Source organism: Pygocentrus nattereri, chromosome 24 (assembly GCF_015220715.1).
Source record: "Pygocentrus nattereri isolate fPygNat1 chromosome 24, fPygNat1.pri, whole genome shotgun sequence".
In the NCBI taxonomy this organism is placed as follows: Eukaryota; Metazoa; Chordata; class Actinopteri; order Characiformes; family Serrasalmidae; genus Pygocentrus; species Pygocentrus nattereri.
Window position 1 is genome coordinate 15292229 of NC_051234.1, and position 18152 is coordinate 15310380.

General features: G+C 38.9%; 1 protein-coding gene across 1 annotated transcript; it reads left to right on the forward strand.

The window, feature by feature from the left end:
• The first annotated feature begins 256 nt into the window (after positions 1-256).
• Positions 257-4766, forward strand: LOC108411422 (potassium voltage-gated channel subfamily S member 2). Its single transcript, XM_017682980.2, has 2 exons — positions 257-649; positions 951-4766. The coding sequence occupies exon 2, from the start codon at positions 990-992 to the stop codon at positions 2421-2423; it is 1434 nt and encodes a 477-aa protein (XP_017538469.1). The 5' UTR covers positions 257-649; positions 951-989; the 3' UTR covers positions 2424-4766.
• Positions 4767-18152: the final 13386 nt, after the last annotated feature.

An 18152-nucleotide genomic window follows, 5' to 3' on the forward strand; every position in this document is an offset into this window, starting at 1 on the left:
TTATTTTTGGATTTGTGTGCATTGTTCCACATTTTGTGTGTATACAATGTGGAAAAACTGTAAACACCGTTATGACGAATAGTCTGCACAGCTATTGATGTATAAATGATACTGTCTCCCATCTCCTTATATCTCTGTGAATATGTCACGTATTATTATTCTACCGATAGCAGTTATTTTTTTCCGTTGTCGTTGTCGCCCCGGCCGAATTACCACGCAGTGGCATGCGCGCCCCTGCAGCTGTTTTCGTCAGTGATCTCGCGGAGCTGTCCCTTTCAGGACCACCTACAAAATATTTAACGTGGTAGTACGTGTTGCTGCACAGCAACGGAGAGCGCGCGAAGGATCTGTGGAATTTGCTTCGTCAAAGATAAAGACGTGGAAAATGGAACATCGTTGAAGCCTGCCCTTTTTCTCAGCACATCAGAAACCAAATGCAGTAGAACGCTGCTTTTTGCTAAACGAGTGAGATTGTGCTATGGGAAGGAAACCCCTCAATCTCAAACAATGCCTGACATATAAACGTCTAGGCGGCATGAGTGAGGATTCTGGGAGACGGTTGGTTCACCCTCAGTCTCAGCTCACATGAGTCAGTTTAATGGAAACACCGGGCTAATTTCTATCATCGGAAACACAGACGTTTCATACAGTAGGTGAACTCTGGTTTCGAACGTTTAAGAGAATGTGCTATCTGTTTTGTAAGATAGGACGTCGCGTTTAAAGACAAGTTAAGCCTATTTGCGTAAGTAGGGTAATGTGGAATCACTGATCTCATTTATAGTGACAACGCTGAAATTCTCAGGTCTTTGATAAGTGTTATAACTTTGACAACGCGATAGTGCCGTGCACCTTCTACATCGCCAACAGAACTAAGTGATAATGGTTCGTTTTTCTTGCTATTGTTTGCAACACAAAATGTGGATCAATTAACCGTTTCATTTTCTTTCAAGATCTGCAACCAGTCACAATCACACGAGCAGCCTCAAGACATGACTGGACAGAGTCTCAAGGATTCAAACGTAGCCCATACTGAGAATAGCGCCATTAGCATCAATGTCGGAGGCTTCAAAAGGCGACTTCTCTCTAACATACTGTCTCGCTTCCCTGAGACACGTCTTGCCCGTTTGCTTCGATGTCAGTCAAAAGAATCCATCCTTGAACTGTGTGACGACTATGATGATGCCGAAAAGGAGTTCTACTTTGATCGTAATCCTGCTCTTTTCCCCTATGTTTTGAATTTCTATAACACAGGCCGTTTACATGTTATGGCAGAGCTCTGTATTTTCTCATTCAGCCAGGAAATTGAATATTGGGGCATCAATGCGTTTTTTATTGACTCCTGTTGCAGCAACACCTGCCACTGCAGGAAAATGGAGCCAGACCGGGAGGAATGGGAAGACAAAAGTGATGAAGTGAGCACTACTTCTTCCTTTGATGAAATCTTGGAATTCTACAGCGATGCTGCAAAGTTTGACAAGCAGCCACTGGGGAGTGTCAGAAGGAAAATGTGGCTGATGTTGGACAACCCCGGCTACTCCATACCTAGCCGAATCATCAGTGTGTTCTCTATTCTGGTGGTGCTGGGATCCATAGCCACCATGTGTATGAACAGCATGAGTGAGTTTACCCTGTTGGACAGTGAAGGCCTCCCTCAAGAGGACACACGTTTTGAGACCGTGGAGCATTTTGGAATAGGCTGGTTCACTTTTGAGCTAGTTGCTAGGTTTATGGTGGCACCGGACCTCCTGCACTTCTTCGAACACCCACTGAACATGATTGACCTGATATCCATTCTGCCCTTCTACCTCACGCTCCTAATTGACCTAGTGGCTGAGAGCAGTCCTGCTCTGGCCAACCTGGGCCGTGTAGCACAAGTGCTTCGGTTGATGCGGATCTTCCGAATCCTAAAGCTGGCGCGTCACTCCACAGGCTTGCGATCACTTGGAGCTACACTGAAAAACAGCTACAAGGAGGTGGGACTGCTGCTTTTATACCTGGCAGTAGGGGTGTCCTTCTTCTCAGTGATGGCCTACACCATCGAAAAAGAGGACAATGACGGACTTACCACCATCCCAGCCTGCTGGTGGTGGGCCACGGTTAGCATGACCACAGTGGGCTACGGAGATGTGGTGCCAGGGTCCATTGCAGGAAAGCTCACTGCCTCAGCCTGCATCCTGGCAGGCATCTTAGTGGTAGTGCTGCCCATCACACTTATTTTCAACAAGTTCTCTTTGTTCTACAAAAGACAGAAGCAGCTGGAGATTGCCATGATGAGCTGTGATTTCGATGAGGGTATTAAGGAAGTGCCCTCTGTGAACCTGAGGAACTATTATGCTCATAAAGTAAAGTCTCTTATGGTCAGTCTGTCCAACATGAGTCGCAGTTCCCCCAGTGATCACAGCCTGAATGAGTCTCTGCAGTAGTTCAGGTATCTGAAAGCAAACTCCTCTGTATGGCTACATGAGAATATCAGTTTAAGTGTAGAACATTCAGTTGTACCAAATAGTTCTGTCCTACCAGCAAAACATACTCATCTGATATGGACCAGATTTGCTTAGTTCAGTTTTACTTTCTGAAACTCTAACCCATTTGTATATTTGCCATCTAAGGTCCTGAGAATAGTCTGTTTTTCACAATAACAGAATGCAGGTGTTGATGCAGAGTTAGATTTTTTTCTTTGCACCAATTATAACCACTGTGTTTTAAATAAATAAATCCCCACAGAGTTCTAGACTTTTAGACATCCAGTATCTACTAATTCATTGAAATATGGACACAGTCCTATTTCAGTTTTCATACAATGGTTTATACCCCATTGGTTCAGTGAAATTCGGTCTGTAACAATGTTTCTTTCTCTGTTGGAGTTTTGTATTTGAATGCTGACAAAGTTTATTCAGTGCTACATACTCTAGATATAGGGTCTCTAGATGTGCAGGAGGACATACCCCCTTACTAGTCGTGTCTTATAAGAGTTTTATGTTATTTAAATGTTGTACAGTGGAAATACAGTTGCTAAATCACATGCAGTTGCTAAATTACACAAGACAACAGATTTTTAAAAGAAATAATTCTGTAAATCTCCACAGCTGACACAAGCAGACCTAATTGATATAGAAGGCTGTCATCTGAGACACAGCAGCATGAATATTGTTACTTGGCAGGCTCAGAAAAGAGCAAAGACTAGGCTTTGTGTTTTGAGGGAGTGGGCACAATGATAAATTTCAAGCAAAAAGCTTTAAGTGTTACATTCATTTATACTGTCACAGTAATAAAGGCTTGGTGAGGGAAGCAATAACCTATACATGTATGGCTGAGCTTATTTGTACAGTTTTATAAAAATGCAGGAGTGTGTTTCTTGATGAAATTACAGTCTCCTACTAAGCGTTTTTAAGCTATATTGCCTCTTGTACAGTTCAATTCCACTTTTTACTGGATATGGTGAGTCACAGATCCAGTAGAAAGGAGAGTGGAGCTGTATAAATAGCAAGATAACTTCTAAAAGAACATAGAAGCACTCTTTTTAAGTTATATTCCTACTTATACAGCTCAACCCCCTTTCTACTGGATCTGTGACTTGCTAGATGTGTGAAGCTGTCTATGTGAAATAAAACAAGCTATAAAAGCTTTAACCAGATTTAGGCAGCGAGACTATTTTTTGCCAGAGAAGGCGATGTTTAAATTCCAGAATTAAAATAAATGAGCTTCATTTGACATAACTACTGAACTTCACAATGAGTTAAAAAGTAAACCAACCTAAGTCTGATCCATGTAGGTGCATTCAAACATTAGCACCAAAAATGTTGTATGACTGACAAATGGGAACCTAATTTTGACAGGATGCTGTTATGAAAACTGCTGTGAGCTACAAGAGATCAGCATGCAGGATGACAGATTCAAAGTGCTAGTTCAGCTAGCCACCTGTCAAGCAAATTGGCTTGATACCATTATCCCTATGCAAGTGAATGCATTTGCATGCACGAAAAGATGCAAAATTTAACAAATAAACTCTCCCCAACAGCCAGATGTAGATGTTTTATAAAAAATGTCGCATGGGAAGCTGGAATGTGCTGGGATGCTGATGTGTTTGTGCTAATTTAAATTAACACTGTTGGCATTTTTTGGGTCTATGTAAGCATGGTATCTATGTTTGTTCAAAAAGCACTTTAACAAATTCTTGAGGCTTTTCCAGGCCCTTGCCTTCTTTGTCTGTATGTTATACATCAAAATGTACTTAATCCTTGAAGAGGGTTCTTTTTCTTATTTTCTGGTTTCAGTCATGCACAGCAGCACTTAAGTGTACTAATAATCTCTTAACAGAAGGCCCAAGTATAAATTGTGCAGGGTTAGACAGAATACATTTTCCTGACAAGGTCTTGCTGACAATCTTTATTATATAATAAAATCCCATTGTATTAAATCACTAACTCAAAGTGTGAGCTTCTTTCCATATTTCTCAAAATCCCATTTTGTATTCATACAATAATTTCTGCAAATCCAAAAGCTCTTGCATTACCACAGCTTACTATCAAAATTATTAATCAAAGCTCCCTTTCTCATTTGCTAGGTTCAATCTGCTATTGTTTAGCTGGCTGCTGGGAAGCTTAACACTGCTCTTCATGAAGTAATAGCTTGACAAAAATAATTTAAGCTATTTTCCAGAATCAGAATCAGAATCCTTTATTGATCCCAGAGGGAAATTGCAGTTGTTACAGTTGCAACCATTTATGTAAAAGAATAAACACTTTAATAACTTAAAACAAAGATAAAGAGAACAATTGCAATAAGTACACAAGATTTAAGTACTTATGAATATAGTAAAGTGGCGGTGACTGTAATAATAAATATGAATCATCTAGTATAAAGCAGTTAAAATTATAGTACCTCTGAGTTTTTGCACACAATTATTATGATTACACATATGAACAGTTTGGTATTGAGTTTTGCACAGATGAACCACACTTTGTGATTTATGTTGATGCCTAACCTAATGCATTCAGAAGATGCTGCCTCTGATTCATCCTTCACTGTGCTCAATTCAGTCATCACACAGTGAGAGATACAAAAAGTCACAATTAAAATATGAACAGAATTATCAGATTATCAGACTTGTTAATAACCGCTGACTAAGATGCACTTAAATGTACTTATATATAGAGTACTTGGAAGACAAATATGGAACACTTTTTCTCTATAGTTTTTCTATCAGCCCCTTTTAGAGAAGACTACCTGGCTAGTGGTCCACATGTAATTTGAATTTACATGTTTATTTTAAATGAAGTTTAACTGATATTTCCATGATGGCTTAACTGGACAAATCGGAATGTTTTCAATTAATAATAAAATGCATGTATATTGTTGAGTTATATTTAGTTGATGTTAGGTGATGATTCTGAGTATATTTTAGAGAAGAAGCGAAAGCTACTATAATTTATTAATATATACCATGTATAATGAATGATAGTAAAACCACAAATGTCAGAGGTTTTTCATTAAAATGTTTGGTAAACATTTTAATATCCAATTGAATTAAATGAACTTATATTGAAGTTACATTTAAGTAGAATTGCAAAGGTGGAGTTGCGAGTGCTGGGAGTGGAGACTTTAATACTGATAGAAATGTTGGAATACACTTCATCAGATAGTTGCTCACCAAGGCTCAGCTATTGTACAAGTAATGTTGAATTAATCAGTAATTTATGAGCAGTTATTCTAAGAAACCATGCTTACTAAGTAATGCTCTATGAGACTTAGTCGTAGAGTGGTTGTTGTTTAGTCAAGTCAATTACATTAATCATCAGCTCACTATTACCTACTGAGTAATTAATTAGGATTTCTTTTTACTTAAAAGTAGTTACTTAAATGCTAATGCAGCACTATTCATTAGTCCCTGCTTAGTTCCTGAATAGTTACCTGTTAAGTATGAAATGGTATTGTAAAGTGTTACCAAAAGTTCTGTGCTTCGACAGAACAAGCTGTGGACACTAACTCTCCAGGAACTGGAGATTATAAATCAAAACAACATAAGAGGTTAAACTGAATATTTCATGAATCATACAGACTATTTTGTTAACCAGTTCATTAGCCTATCTCTGTTCTCCATGATGACTGACTCCACTGACTCCCACACAGCTTGTTCTTTCCTGCATCAGGCTGGTGGCCTGACATTTATTGTGTATGTTGACAGCAGCTTCAGTGGTCATCTTCTTGGGCCTACTGCATTCTTTTTTTGGTGCAAGTTTTTTGGAGCTACAGTGTTTCTGTTTATGTTTGAATCAGACAATTTGGCTATGGGCTTCTTTCATATTAATCACCAGTAACGAAATTTAGTAAATTCCTTTCTCATTGCGTACATCTTGAATTTCCCAGCCCTGTTTCACTACAAGCTCACATTGTTTCCTACCCAGTTCAGGCTGATAGCAGAAACATATGGTTGGGATACTGCTAGGTACACTTGACTTTTCCTGTTATGCCCAGGTCACACCAATGTATTTCTACATCCTTGGTAATCCTAAATATGACTGTGTAATTCACTGGTATGAGATCTCAAACTGAATGTGAAAGTGTCCACTGTGCTCCGCACCACCTCCAGGGGTCATCCGGAACTCAGAAAACCACAGTTACATTTTGTAATATGTTTTTTTGCCTTGTTTGTGTTGTGTCTGCCTATATCTACAGAAATGCTGCCTCACTTATACTGAATGTTGATTAAATAACCAGATTAATGGGCTTGCTGGTCTACACTTATTCACTCATCTCCAAATAATCAATGAAAAGATGAAGTGGAAAGAAAAAACTTTTACCATAGTAAAAATGTATCCAGTCATTCAGATATATTTGAGAATCTTTCATTTACATCATTCCCCCCTTGCGCGACAAATAGTCGCGAACCATACATCTTCTGTGTTTCTATATGCTTATAATAGCTATTAAGTGATTAAATGTTTCTGTTTGTGATTCTTGGATAAATGTTTCTGTTGATAAATGTGTCTGTTTCTAAATACTGTGTACTACATCTTACATCATTCCTCCCAAATACATCTACCTTCCCAAGTCTGCTAAAAAGTTAAGAAAATCAGTATATATTATGATATTACAGGAAGCTAGTAGTAATATGTCAGTACACAATCCAAATAGGATGGCAATAATAAATTTGGAATAGCTGGTGATGGACATCCAGTCCTGGGTGACTTAAAGAGTCAGTCAGGAGGGTGGCCGGCACAGCATGTGCTTTAGCCAAACACTCGTCCCACGCTAGTCCTCACAAGGATAGCATACACAGAACTCAATCCCCATTCTCAGGGAGAGATGGCATGCTTCAGCTGAATTGTCAGTCACCCGAGCCTGCCAAACTGCTCAGGCCTGTAGCCTTTTCTTCACACCCGAAACCAGTCTTTTAGTGTTAAACAACAATATGCCAATTAATCCAAATAGAGCTTCCTATCATCTATCATACAACACAGATCTCTATGAGTACATATGTATATGGTGTAAATATTGCAGCAAAGCTTAACAACCCCTGTTTCTAAAAAACAAAAATGGTACTTGCAATGGCATTACACACATGAATGAAATGAATACATATGGATAACATATTGAAAACATGAAAATGAGTACATGCGGATAACATATTGAATAACATGTCATGATTAAATGATTGTCCATAAATGATTGTCCAGGCATTGTCCTCTTCTGCCCGTTGTGGTATTAGGGAGAGGTTACCAGCACATCACCTTGGTCAGTTAAGATGGGTCGCTATGGATGACAGGTTGAACGCGACAGATCAAACGAACAGTCTCAGGTAGTTCAAGAGGCAGTTCGGCATGGATCGTAGTGTACTGTCCAGTAAGGTTGGAAAAGATTTTTTCCACCATGCTGCGAACGAATGGTACCACACAACAACCCAACACACACAAAATCACAAGGAAAATCAACAATACCATCCCTAGCCTAATTAAAATAGCTTTCCATTGACCTGAAAATATCCAATTAAACCATCCCTCCCCAGGGGCCTGTCCTTTTGTGTTGGATACATGCTCATCTCTTAAATCTTTTAGTTGTCTCATAATTTTTGTGAAATTACCCTCTTCTGCTGTATGCATTGGAATGTATGTACAACACTCATCACCAAACGAAACACACACACCGTCATCTGGGGCTCTCATGGAATCAATAGCAAACCTGTTTTGCATTGCCATTCTGGACGTAGCATCTAGTTGTTGTCCCAATACTTCCAAGGCAGCAATTGTGTAATTCATAAATCTTTGTTGGTTGTACCAAATGTAGTTGATCCACTGAGCATTCTTATAATTTTGAAACCATGGAAGGAATGCAACCCAATTTTCAATACTGCTATGAGACATTGCCAAATGTTCAAGTGGAATATCGGTTGGAACACCGGAATATGTAAGAGTAGGTTTTTCTAAAACTGTGTGCTTGTCCTTGAGCCAATTTGAGGATACATCCCTTTTACCTCGAGCTAAAGGAATGTCCATGGGCAGAAGCACATCTTTGCCAGAAAGTGTGATTGGAGCACAGCATCCCGTCTATGTAGGAGCTAGAAATTGCGACAGTTGTTTACCATCTGCACAAACCCAAAACATGTCAGTTATTGGAACTGTTCCTGCAGTGAGATCTATGTCTAACATTTGTTTGTCATTATTTAATTCCCACCCTGTGGCATTTATCTTACGTGTACATCTATTGGGAATCCCTACAATCATAGTGTAATCATAATGGTGACAGAAACAATATGGATAATGCAAACCATCATCTTGAACCATCAGGGGAGGAGAAGTAATAGGCTTGTATAACAGGGAGCAATTATGGGAGCGCTTAGAATTAAAATGAACCTCCATGCTCCACAGTAGACGATGCAATGGACATGAAACAGTTGTGTTAATGCAATCAGTTAGTCCTCCCAATGGAATGACGGATGGAACTCCTTTCTTTGCATAACATGCTATGCAATCTGTGGCAATGCTTGTTTGAGCAGTGTAAGTATTGACACAACATGTTTTGAGTAGCATACACAGTAACTACCTCGCTTTTGGACTCATGATCAATATTGGGTGTCGACGTGTTAGTCGTACCCAAGTCATAGAGTTCTCGAGCTTGCCATTTGTGAATCACAGCCCTACGTGAATGATTAAGGTGAATTTTCTCATAACACATGAGTGAGTCACAGTATGTTCTAACTGTAAGTATCATTGGGCCATTGCACTGTGAGTTTTTAGGGAGTCCAGTGGAGTGGAACTTGTGTCTGTGATGGAAACATTGCTTCCCACATTTCTGAATCTGACATGATAGTCTTGTGCAGTTTTGGAGCTTCCAAAATTATGTATGTGATGTATGAGTACTAGAGCCATGGCACATTTTATCATGTGAGTCTGTCCTGCAGGTGCTACTAAGGCGGGATTGATACAATTTGGTTCTTGTGTGCAATTGGAAAATCCTGGATAGGCCACAGAAGTTTTAGACCGATGAAAGCTTTTAGCGTCATTCCTGGTCAATGTCCACTCATGACGCACCATATACTGACCCTCTGTAAGTGGTAAGTGTATCGACTCACCCCAACGTTGGCTATTTATTGGGCAGTATTGCTCACACTCTATGCCATCAGTGAGATTCCAAGTTTGATGAACTAAGGAATAATCTAAAGTCGTGACCGCTCGTTTCTGTCTTTTGTACGCTAAGAGTTTTGGGTTGGAGACTCGGTCTGTGTTGCATTCGGATGTGTCTTTTGTCGTGGGCGTGTCGGTGCAGTTTGTTACCTCTTTTGGATTGTCAGTGTGTGAAACGGTTGCAGACAAAATTACAATGATGACAGACAATAACATTAACACACATGTGGTACCGCTCAGTTCACAGAGTCCTGGATGTCGGAATGGGTGCCAAGCCAACATTTTGTCAGTTTGTTCGGTGTTAGGTCAAAGTCACTTGTTCAATCTGTGATTGTATTCAATAGTGTCAGTACCTGCTCTGTAGAGGCGGTGCTAGGCTCACACCTCAATTGTGAGACAGGAAAATAGTCGGTCTGGAGGGCTGTTTTCCAACCGTAGGGCAGACTCTCAACTTATGTTACTCAGAGTCATCATCATCTGGCGGCGTTGTTCTGGTGATGCTCCTTGTGATCGGCGGTGAAACATCACTCGGTCCTGCTACAGCCTGGTCCCCTGCTCCTGAGTCTTCAGCGATGTGTGGCTGCAGCTGATCTGAACTTCCCTCAGTCTGCTTCTTGTGAAACCCTCCCCTCTCTCTTTCTCCTGTGTCTGTGTGCTGGTGTCGTCCTCCTTGTCTGCCACACCCTTGCTCAGCTTTACTTGTCTCTCCTGCAAACACAAGTCTGCTAAACACAAAATGTATTATTTTCTTGTCAATTTTAACTTTCCAGATTTTACTAAGTGTGAATATTCTAAATGCTACCAGTCATGCTACAGTCAAGTCCCGTCCAGTCCTTTCACTTCAAATCCCATTTTGTCTCACCACTTCCACATGATACATCCCTAGGGATGTATGTCTGTGGGTTGGTCTAGGGTTAAACACTGCCCCTTCATTCCATTGTAGTATTACTACCAACTTTTTGAGCGTCACATTCTTTTGTTTTGGCAGTTCATGGTCATAGCCTGGTCCAAATGGATTAAGTCTGTTAACAAGGAGCGAGGTAGCTCTCCTTCTCTCCCAGAAAACCTCCCTTTTTTCCAGGGCCAATCTTGCAGACAATTCACTACATTGTTACTCTTACTTGACTAGTCTTTTGTAGTGGCCGCATATTAGACAAACAAGACAAACAACATTTATCTCTCAGCGCTTTTTCACTTTTTCTCTGTTTCTCTTTACTCTTGTGCACTTTATCTTTGTTTCACTGAGCTCTTTTTAATCCTTACTTTTTATACAGCCGGGGTTTTCTGGTAGTTTTCTATTACACACAACACAAATTTTTATTAGACTGAGGCCTTGTCCTAGTTCTCACACCGTGCACCTCCCCTTTCCTCACACACCGCAGTTATGTAAGTTCAGTCAAGAGGTTCACCAAGACCATCAGACTTGTTTTTATTTTATACTTTTTCTATCTGCCTGGGTTTTCTCAACTATTACTCCTTTTTTTGAAAATTTTTATCATGCAGTTCTTCCTCCAATGAGTCTTCTGTTTAGTTATGCATAATCAATCATCATCATTTTTAATCATACCAGTACATAGCTTTCAAACACATTGCATTTCAATCTTTGTGGTGGAGAGACTCAAGACCCATCAATATGCAGAATTTATATGAAAAAAGGCTCTGCTTACACTTGCAATGAGCATTGGTTTCTCTCATGCACAAAATGAATGCAACTTCAGAATTCAGAAGTGCAGGTTCTTTATTCCTTTTGAGCATGGAGAATGTTCTTCCAAAGGCCTTTGGATGACACTCACACATATGCAAAGTTTGTACACATGTTTTATACCCTTGGTGAAGGTGGGGTGACAACGCCCCACCTCTTTTTGTCATCTCCTGATTTCACAAAACCACCATTATATCCAAATTGACCTTCATATGTCTATCATATAGGGTCTTGTGTGAACCATTATCTCCAAGTTTAGTTTGAATCCTTTTTTTAAAAAAACATTGTGCCAAGCGCATGCTGGTACTTTTCCATCTCGGCTTTTGACCTTGAAAGGTTCACAAGTGTCTATCTTCTCTCTTACGCCCTACTGAGGAAGCTTGTTTTAGGGCACTTGCTCCAATGTGCTAGGCCTTTATTTATGATCTATCCTGCATAATACATGGCATTTTAATTTTGAGAATCTTTAATTTACATCAGCCTCTTCCTAATGTTCCCTCTCCCTCTGCTGCATAGTGGCGAGTGGTTTCCATACACACACACACACCCACACACCCACACACACACACACACTAGGCCATTGACCACAGTTGTCTCCCCACTAATAATCACCCACTTATCACATGCTTACATGGAACTCTTTTGCTGCTTTGTTATTTAAAGCCTTATCTCACCCTTATTCCAGCAATTAAATAAGTGAATGTTCAGATTCCAGATCTGACCATCCTTACCTTGCATTGTCTCTAATTAGAGATGGGATTGTGTTGCTATGGAAACTGGCATTTACACTATCTAACTGTGTTTAATGAATTAAATTGGTAAATAGCTAGTTCAGAAATGAAGAGAAGAGAAAGAAAGGTCATGTATATATATGTATTCAATGCATAATGGTATTTTCCAGTGAATTAGTTCTTTTGAAAATATGTCCAAAATTTCCAATTGCATTTTGGTTATCTGGGCTTCCAGTTAGAGGGGAGTCCTGATTTGGGCAAAGATCCATTTGTTGGTTTTCTCTGCCTTTCTTTTTGAGAACTAATTTTGTCTCTTTGCTCTTCCTGAGATAACAACTGCCCTCCTGTCCTGAACGCTGTTGGAAGACTGACTATCAGGGCCTCCTCCTTACTTATCACCAACCCGCTCTCCTGTTCATTTGTGCCAACTGCAACACCCTCAATTACATCACTGTGCCATCCAGATGTACCAGTATTGAGATAGGATGGGACTGTTTCAGCTCACTCCCATTTTTCATAAAGACTCAGTGAGAAACCACCTCTACCAGTGCAGTTTCTAAAGCTTTACCATCCAGTCTTCAAACAAAAATCCTCTTAGCTTTTATTTTATATTTAGCTTATTAAATTGTAAATACTGTACAAGAGGAGGATGGGTCTCCCCTTGTGAGTCTTGGTTCCTCCCAAGGTTTATGTTGTAACTGAATGTTTTCAAACTTCTGTAATATATATATATTGTATATATGTTGCTGAAATTCTCATGCAGACAATAAATATTACAAGTTATTACACAGGCCTTTCATTGTATCAGCTGGAGGTATGACATGTAAATCATATAAATTACTTAAGGCATTAATGTGGGATTTATTAATGAAATTCACACTACACCCTTCTTGTGCTTCAGATTGTAGTCATAGAGCCCTTTTCCACAACACTGTTTTCCGTACTTCTCGCATATACTGATCATCAAACAAACTACCATGACCATAATAAAGCATCTGTGCATATGTGATCTGATCTCAAATGGGGAGGCAGTTCATTTAAATTGCACAAAACAAGCCAAATAGACTGTGAAGAGGATTTGAATGAAGGTACACCATCACAGCTAAAGGTAATAGAGAAGTTGTGGCAATCATTAAATGGTGTTTTCAACACATGGTAATTCTTCATTAATGAAGTAGAAGTCAATTTTTTATTTATTTATTTTTATTTGTAAACAGCCCAAATGTGAAAACATTCCTGAGTTAGCTGGCTATATCATTGAAAATAATACACCCAACCTAAATTAAATCAAAATTTGTCATTACTACTGAAGGAAAAAATCTTAGAGCTGAGACAGTATGTTCTGTTAATACATTAATTACACATCTTACTGTTTCTTATCTAAGGCACAAAGGTTTTCTGCCTATTAGCTTAGCTAACAACAGCTAAATTAACTAGATAGTTAGCAAGCACTCATAACAGAACATTATAATTTTGAAACAACTACGGTCATCATACAAGAAGACTGAGTCAGCTATCTGTGTCTGTACATTAGAGTTGAGTCCATTCTGCTAGTTCATGCTTAACAGAAATGTCAATACTATCATAATCAGAGTCCAGTGCAATTCTACAGTTAAAGTGTTTATTTAATTCAACACTAAAATGTTTATCATTTTAAATGTCAAAACCTCTTTGTATTTATTTTACTACAATAATAATAATAAATCATCATCATCATCATCATCATCAGTAGTAGTAGTAGATTGTGGTGATAGAAGACTTAAATGAGTGCATATTTGAAGTACTTGGATGAAAAATACATAACATTTTCCCTACATTTTTTTCTACCAGGTCTTTTGGAAAAGACCACCTGACACTTGGCCCACAGACAATTTGACTTTAGGACCCTGTATTTTATTATTTATTTTTTAAAAAGTCTAATTTATCTTTCCATGAAGGCTTGACTGGGCTGATCAGAATGTTTTCATTTAATAATAAAAATGGATCTAGCTTGTTTGTTTAAAATTTAGTTGATCTAGGTAGTGATTTCTGTGGACGAAACCAGTCCTGCGTGTTCGTTGATGCAAAACAAATTAGACGAGTAGATCAGACTGAAGTGAAACAAACGGTTTTATTACAGAATTCTGGAGAGGTTACAAACAGAGAACATGCATCATGTATCTCCCAAGTAAGCTCTGACCCCTTCTCATCTGACTCCCTTTTTTATAGTCGCATGACAGCTCTTTCCTTACCCCAGCCTCCAATGTATGCGTTAGCCCATCTCATCAATCTACATCATAAAAGTGTAAGGATGTGCTCGAGACGTGAGCGCGTCTGCAAGGTCAGCTTAAGGTATTTCCTGTGTTTATCAACTCCCCCCCGCTTTCCAGACAATGGCTTTGCTTATCTGACAAGATGAAACACGTGTAGTGTGCTAATCCCAGTGTCTACTACTATCAGCTTCGAGGTATTACCTGTTATCTGACATCCTTGTGCATTCCACCGTTAGTCAGCACACAGCCTTATGTGCTGACTCTTAGCTCTTAGAATTGGACAATATAACAATTAAGCTTTCAATGGTAAACATAAGCTTTCTTTAATAAATCTTTAAAAAGTAATATGAACAATACTAAGGCTAATAATTCTGCATTTCGAATAGATTTTAGAGAAGAAGGAACAGGGAATATCTACCATCATCCCAGCTGGCACATGACTGCCCTTCAATGTTGAAATGTGGTTGAAATAATGTCAGTTGTTGTTTCATGTTGAAGGTAGGCTAGTCACTGTGACTTTGTTTGCTCTCACAATGTAAGGAATTATAAAGTTAGTCAAAAGGTAATTTACTATTTTAAAATTGGAACAATGTTGTCAAATTCATGTTCTACATCTAGCTAATAAACTAAGTTGCTATCTAAGTTAGCTGAAGTTTAGCTAACGTTAGCAGGCTATCTAACAGCTCTGCTGGAAGACAGGTTCAATTCCAGCTAACTTAGCACAAGTGTGACGAATTTCAAGATAAATTACTCAAATTTGAGTGAGTGAAGTGGAGTGAATGGTGCTGGAGTGTCCGAAAAGCAGAAACCAATTAGGTTTTTTGGTGTGTGGGGCTATTAGTGTGCTAGCTATTAGTTTAGAAGATAAAGCAGAAATCTTTAGAGGGAGAGATGCCCAGTGACTGGCGCTGGAGTTAGTTAAAATGTAAAGGAGAACTCAACTGATTTTCAAAAATTCTGCATAATTAAATGGTTCCGATGCTGATAATCATTCACAGCAGTTTGGCATAAAATCCCTTGTTGTAGTGAAACCTATGATTGAGGATGTTACATGGCAACAAAATTCAGACAAATGCAGATCTTGCAAAAGGTCAGATTTAATCTTTACCAGAGGGAAAACCAGAATCGTAGTCAATACACAGTCCAAAAAGTCAAAACACTGATCAAGCATTAAAGGCGACAGTACCAAAAGGACAAGGAAAACAGGAAGGCAGTGCAAAGGTCAAAAAACACAAATAGGTAAACATCCAAAAAATCACTCAGTAGATCACAGGGATACAATACTTTGCAATATTCCTATTCTAAGCCTGGGCTTAAATACTAACTACTAATGGTCATATGACCTAGTCCACAGGTGATCCACGTCAGTAATCCGGGGATTGTGATAGGAGCGCCTTGCTTGGTTTTCTGTCACGTGAGTCCCCTGTGACTCCTGAGAAATGGAGTCCGTGTCAGACTTTGATTGTGTCTGAGCCATCATGTGATCTCCCATGTGTTGCTGGGAAATGTTGTCCAGACCTGTGTCTGCTGAATGCATAACAGTGGAAATGTTCAAAGTGAACCAGATGTCTGAAAAATTCAGTGCCTCTGAAAGCTCCCTCTCAGAAAATTATTAAATGAAATGGTTAGATATATGCTTGTGATGCATGAAAAGTTTATGGTAGTTTTGTGCTAAAATTTTAACTTACTGTTTTTTTTTTTTTAAATATTTGAATTAATTAATGCTGGAGGGGTACATGCAGGGCAAAATAATCTCACTGGTAGTTTTGGATAGTAAATAAAATGGCTATATTTGTGTTGTAGTCATGGTGACCCATGATTCCTGTCACCACCATTGTAAAGAAACCTGAGGCAGTACATTTATTTACAATGAACCCTTTTATATCAAACCACTCTGAATGACTCTGCAGCAACATGATTAGATCTCATTGGACTGAATTATTCATTTTGCACTGGTAGAACTCTGTTAGGTATCCTAACTGAACTGAGCGATAACTTGGTTGCTCTCTGCACAATGGTTTTACTTGCTTGAATTTGAATATCTGAAACAATTAACGTTAGGTCAGTGTTAAGTATACTCAGTATACTCGGAAAAATGGCAGGGAGAGGGAATTAATTTTATTCTGTCTGTTTGTATGTAAAACAGGGAATGTGAACATTTCCAGAGTGTGGCTAATGACTCCGGCAGATCTGACTATGACAGCTTAACTAAAAGGAGAGAACCAGAAGGACACACAGACACAAGAGCACTCTGAAACAATTTGACATCCTTCCGCTCCACCGTCCACAAACCGTGAGTGACCACATGCGAGCAGCGGGACGACAGCACCAGCGTCTTAGTTTACTATAATTCCCTGTGTCAATGGACCCCTGGATCTGCTGCCTTTATCTAAGGGGAACAATTAACTACCAAAAAACTAAACTGAACAAGTGAGTTTTCAGCCTAGTTTTAAAGATTGAGTCTGTGTCTGAGTCCCGAACATTTTCTGGAAGATCATTCCAGAGTTTTTGAATTAGTTGTCTAATATTTTCGATTTTATTATTAAAGAAGTCCATAAAAACTTCAAATGGTGAGAGTTGCCGGAATTTTTGGTTCAGTACCTGCCTGATTTTTTGTGATTCGGGAAATCGCACTAAACAGAACTCTAGGATTTTATTTATTGTTCTCGATCAGCAAGGCCAGATATGTTGAGCGAGCTTTAGTGAGAGCATTTCTATAGTCTATAAGGCTGTCCTTCCAGGCAGAGTGGAACACTTCCAGCTTGGTCTGTCGCCATTTCTGCTCTAGTTTCTGAACTGTTTGTTTTAAGGTACGGATTTTATCGTTGTACCATGGGGCGAGCTTTTTCTGCCTTATTCTTTTTATTTTAAGTGGAGCCACATTTTCTAAAGTAGATTGGAAGGTATTTTCTAAATAATCGGTTAGTAAATCTAAATCCATTGGGTCTGATGGAGTGAAAACTGGGGTTGATAGTTCTGGGAGATTTTCTATAAATTGTGGGGCGGTAAAAGGTTTTATTGAGCGCTTTGTAGAATAGCGAGGGGACATACAGATATTATGGCTAAGTCGTAACTCATACGAAATTAGGTAATGGTTGGAGATTGCTGAGGTTTGTGCTAGGATAAACTTATGTTAAGACCTAGTGTCAAAACTAAATCTAACGTGTGACTTCAGTAGTGTGTAGGCCCTGTTACATTTTGGGTAATACCAACAGAGTCTAGAATTGAATGTCATCTACCTTCTCTAATTGAATATTAAAATCTCCTACAATTATTACTTTATCATTGCACACAGCTAGGTTTGAAGCAAAATCACTAAATTCTTGTAAAAATTCAGAGTAGGGCCCTGGTGGTCTGTAAATGTTAAATAATGAAAATGCGCTTTTTTTGTGACCGGATATCTTTTATCCTGTTTACAGGATTTGTAACGTGAATGGAAAGGACCTTAAAGGCAGTGAAGGTGTCACATTGTTTCTGACTATCTAGAGTATTTTATTAGATTACACATACTCCACCTCCCTTGCCTCATAATCTTGGCCTATGTGCATAATTATAGCCTACAGGGGTGGCTTCATTTAAAGCTGAATATTCATCAGGTCTAACCCATGTTTTCAGTGAGACAGAAAATGTAAAATTTATGATTGCTTATAATTTCATTTACGATGACTGCTTTTGAGTTTATTGATCTTGTATTGAGTAGCCCAAATTTTAGATCTAAGATGTTATCTAAGGTGCTATCATCTGAATACGGATATATATTGATTAGGTTGTTTAAATGGGCTGATTGAGTTTTTCTATGATTCAATTTAGTTTTAATTCAGGGCAAAGACACCGTCTCAAAGTTGAA

Excerpts from the sequence above, each read along its gene's own strand:
- LOC108411422 (XM_017682980.2), top strand. The coding sequence starts at position 990 with ATGACTGGACAGAGTCTCAAGGATTCAAACGTAGCCCATACTGAGAAT.